This window comes from Trichoplax adhaerens, genomic scaffold, assembly GCF_000150275.1.
Source record: "Trichoplax adhaerens TRIADscaffold_10 genomic scaffold, whole genome shotgun sequence".
NCBI lineage: Eukaryota > Metazoa > Placozoa > Uniplacotomia > Trichoplacea > Trichoplacidae > Trichoplax > Trichoplax adhaerens.
Window position 1 is genome coordinate 2,319,278 of NW_002060952.1, and position 4,751 is coordinate 2,324,028.

Consider the following 4,751-nt stretch of genomic DNA (forward strand, 5'->3'; position numbering starts at 1 on the left):
ATCGTTTTAAGCTATGGACGCTGAGTATGTGAGTCATCGGGGTTATTATGAACGGCCTACACTACAGTACACAGTGGACATGGATACCTGTAAACTTAAATTCAGTAGACTCCTGGAATAATGAATGTATCATCGTTTTAAGCTATTGACGCTGAGTACGTGAGTCATCGGGGTTATTATGGACGGGCCTTACACTACAGTACACAGTGGACATGTATACCTGCAAACTTCATTTAAACACAACAGATTCTGAAATCATTTAACTTTAGGTCAATTTGTAGTCAATGAGCTTGTACGATCCCGGAAATTACATCAATTGAACTACTAATTGCTCGTACTTGCGTACCGTGTCCTCAAATGACGATCATGAGTAGGATATGAGCGCAGAGTTGATATAAGAAGCGATTGCACGGTTTTGATATGTGCTGACAAAATTGTCTGTGAATTCATGGAATAAAGGAAAAGTTTCAAGTTTTGTCCGATACAATCCATACTGAATCTAGTTCCACTGTGCAGTCATATTTTGCATTGCCACTGTGCCTTCATAATTTGCATTGACTTATTTGATTGATATTCCATATGACGACGGGCATTTAAATCAATTTTCCAATTTTTTTTCCCCAACGACAGTACTGACTAGTGTCCTGACTGGTGTACTGACTACTGTTCTGTACAGTACAGTACAGTATGTACAATACAGTAATGCAGTAATCAAAATTACTAGTACAAGCTCACGTTGCTTTGCTGACGGCTTATGATAATGTACTTATTTGTTAATAATTAACAGATAGTATTACCATTCGACGTTATTTATATCCCGGTAATAGCTAGGCATGACGATATTCACAGCTATGCTTGTAGAATACTACTTTTCAATAATGCATTGACGGATGAAATGCTATATTAAGATTAGTTGATGGTCCAAAGCACATTATGCTAACTAATATACGGTGATGGACATACCAAGTTAAGATTAGCAGGTACTGTAAGATATCGGTACAATGTCCTTAGTACTGTGGTCAATTCTATACCAATCATTAGAATGTGTCTAAGGATTGCTTGAGTATGCAAGCAAAACTTGCTCTGTCGATAGCAACCGTTATAAGAAAATGTAGCAATCAAAATGGCTATGTAGAAAACTCTTTAAAGATTCTATGTTTACTCAATTTTCATCAGAATATTACATCGAATCAAATCACCGTCGACAGTACTGTAGTCTACACTACAGACTGTAAGGGTTTGTACTGTAGTCTATAGTACAGTACTGTACTGTACAGTACTCAAGAAAAAAAAAAATCAACCGTACTGTACAGTACTGCATGCAAATGGCGTTAGTTTGTGCGCAGCTGCGGGATACGATCATACCGTACCGTACTGTACTGTACTTTACAGTACAGTATACTGTATGCTGAGTATCCAGTACTGTACTGTACTGGACACACCATGGAATAAATGAGGGGGGGGGGTGGAAATTGAGGTAAAGAACTGCCAGGGACTGTCGTACTGAAACAACTGAAAACATTGGTACTGGAGTCAACATCTTTTTGCATCTCGATGGCACAGTAGACTGCCCCGTACCACTGTACTTGAGTACTATATACTGTTCAGTACATTACTTGAAAATAAGTAGTTGTAACCAAGGATAACGCTAGTCCACGTGGCTCGTATACGCATGGATCCACGCTTGAAGTCTATCGTACCGTTGGAGATGGCCTACAATGCCATCCTAGCAGATCGCCAAGGAAGCACTATAGCCTGCGATCATACAAACAACGAAGCTGACAAGCTCTGCTTTGAGCACTCATGCGCCATATTTGGTAGGTTGTAGAATCACGCTTTTGAATCCATCCAATATCGCCGTTAATCGGTGACAACCGAAGATGGAAGAGGAAAACAATTTATTACAAGGAAATCGATTTGCCCTTTTGCTGAGTACTGAAGGCGAAGACGGTGGAGAAAGGATTTTACGGCAAAAGAAAGATGTTAAAGTAGAAAAGAAGATTGCTACTACGCCTGCTGTAGGCAGCAAGCAGAAAGTGATGGATCAATCGTCCAGAGCAAGATCAGAGAAGACCAACAAAGCGGAGAATAAAACTGAAAAAAGGACTGATAGACCTCGTACTGGCAAAAGAGAAGGTATTTCTTATCATCATTTTTGTTGCACAATTGGGTCTATCGTGTTAGTACGTTGTCATTACACATGTATTGTAGATGGGCAAAGCAGCTAGCATTTCAGTGTTGGTAGGCTAACCTTGCTCATTCTTACATCAATTTTGAGTTGATTCGGACATGGAATCGCTGCCTAGCAAAGAGTACAAGCAATCAACGTATTCTTCATGCACTAAAGTAGATAGATCCATAACTAGATGGCAGTATCATCGTGCAATAGTAGTTAAAAATGACTGCAAATAGGAAAGAGTTGAACAGAACACGCTGACGATATGGATCACACCCACGATGTTTGAAAATCATTTCAATTTTTTATTTTTGTAGGTCAAAACCAGCGTGGATTTAGCAATCGTGGAAGAGGTCGTGGCGGCGATCGTCGCGGAGATTACCGTCAGAGAGACGAAGTTTCTAACGGTGTTGGAGAAGGCAACTTTTCAGAAAGTTACAGAGGCCCAAGAGGAGAGCGAGGTGAACGAAGTGAACGAGGAGGCGAACGAGGCGGCGGTGAACGTGGTGGCCGCGGTAGAAGAGGTGGTCCTCCTCGTCGCGGACGTGGCGGAATCGCTAGTGGCAGTGGCAGTGGCAAATTTGCTGGAAAAAGAGAATTCGAACGCCGCTCTGGAAGCTCCAAAACGTAACTCATTGATAGACAGTAATAGCATTCTCATCCAAATTTTACCTAGTCTGATCACATGTGATATACAATATGTGATCGCCTTACCAATCAACTCGTACTTTAACATATCTCATTTCTTAGCGATATACCTTCGTGTGATGTACTTTGAATTGACTCAAGGTGATCAAGGAATGCTGATGCTCTTACTATACTCGTATTTATGGACAGCATCATCATCACCTTGTTACCACTGCATGTGAAGTAGTGTAGTGGTTGCTTATGCAGAGATTGACAATTGCCATGCCGATAATGCAATCATGGTCTAAGTTCAAATAATTTTTTCCAATACTAGTGGTGTCAAGTCCTTCGAAAAGCGTGAAGGTGGCGGCACACATAATTGGGGCAAACCTAGCGATGATCTGAAAGCAGAGTAAGTTAAAGCAATGTTGTACAGGTCATAACGTGATCCATGCTAAATACCTGTGTAGCGTTGGTCAACGATGAGTTTACACCTGTTCGATATTCTTTCTCAGATTACCACTATCTTAATGTTATCCTTTCGTAAAGATATCATGTTGTATGGATGATGGCCATAGCATCAATCATTTTAGCCTCATTCTTGTAGATCTTACGTTACATTAACTTAAACCATGTGTGCTCGTAGGGTACTGCACTTACCGCACAATCTTGCAACAACCGATATATGTTATGTTAATGCTGATCAGTAGTACGACTAGTTGAACTCTATTCTTAGTACATTACTAGACTGCTTGCAATGCTAGATAAAACCCATTTTAACAATTCACTTTTGATCATACTTGATTCTCAAGCGAAACCAACCAAGTAGGAGGCTGGGGAGATACTCAAGAGGAATCAAAGAATTGGGATGACAGCACAGAAGAATCTGCAAACTGGGGTGACCAACCTGCAGAAACGCGAGATTGGGGCGATGACAGTGAAAAGTAAGTGTAGAAATGAAATCTTTGGTGTTTGTCGCGTTATACCTGAATTGATTGAACAAGACAATTTATACGTAAAAGATGTAACCGTTAGATCGGCATCGAGCTTTATAATCAAACAGTATCACTAGTGATAATCTACTAAAAGTACCAATACAAATCTTAACCGATAGTGTGGAAGACGATCAAGAGGAAGCAATTAGCCAACTGACTCTGGATGAATACAAACAGCAACAGGCCAAGTTGAAAGGTAAGCCGGAAAAGAATTTGCGAAGAAGTGGTGAAAACGAAGATCAATCAAAGTGGAGAAATACTAAGGAACTAGAAAAGGAAGAAGGGGATGATGCCACTGAAAATGCCAAGGTTGAAATCAATTGAAGCATGGAATATTGGTCTATAAATTGCAATCCCTTTATTTGTATTAAACTGTATGATCATCATTCTATGCTAGTTCGAAAGACAAGACAGAGGAAAGAGGGAATCATATCGCAATCAGAAAAACTTAACAGATCAGGTAGAGATCAATCTGCAACCTCGCCATGACGGTGGATCACGAGGTCGCGGTGGGCGCCGAGGCGGCCGTAGCCGTGGTAGAGGACGTGGCCGAGGTGACTTCCATGGTCGCAATGGAAATGATCACTTTAACAGAGATCGCCGGGAAGCGGCCCCAGACGTCAGCAATGAGCTAGAATTTCCTGCATTGGCTTAAAGAATTAGCCAGGTCTTTTCAATAGTATGTTGAAAGCTCTATAGGCAAACGAAGCTAATTAACAATCGTTAAATGGAAATATGTACTGTACGTATGAATCAGCTTTCTTTGGTTACGTGTACAATTATTAATATTATTATACGTCTCGTGCTGTGTCATTTGTATTGGTAAAAGTGAAAGGGAGCATATTACCTTGTAGTAAGGATGTACTATTGTGACCGTGATAAACCATGTCGGAAGAGTAATCGCCGCTTGAGCAATGTAACTGCCATTCAACTCGTTGTCTCTGAAAGACTGC

General features: G+C 40.7%; 1 protein-coding gene across 1 annotated transcript; it reads left to right on the forward strand.

Annotated features, from left to right (window-relative positions):
- Positions 1-1,880: 1,880 nt before the first annotated feature.
- On the forward strand, positions 1,881-4,453 carry TRIADDRAFT_59408 (uncharacterized protein; the record flags this gene model as incomplete). The annotated part of the gene is made up of 6 exons (XM_002115295.1): positions 1,881-2,136; positions 2,494-2,803; positions 3,138-3,215; positions 3,616-3,747; positions 3,918-4,107; positions 4,196-4,453. 6 exons carry the CDS (start codon positions 1,881-1,883, stop codon positions 4,451-4,453), a joined length of 1,224 nt encoding a protein of 407 aa, XP_002115331.1.
- Positions 4,454-4,751: the final 298 nt, after the last annotated feature.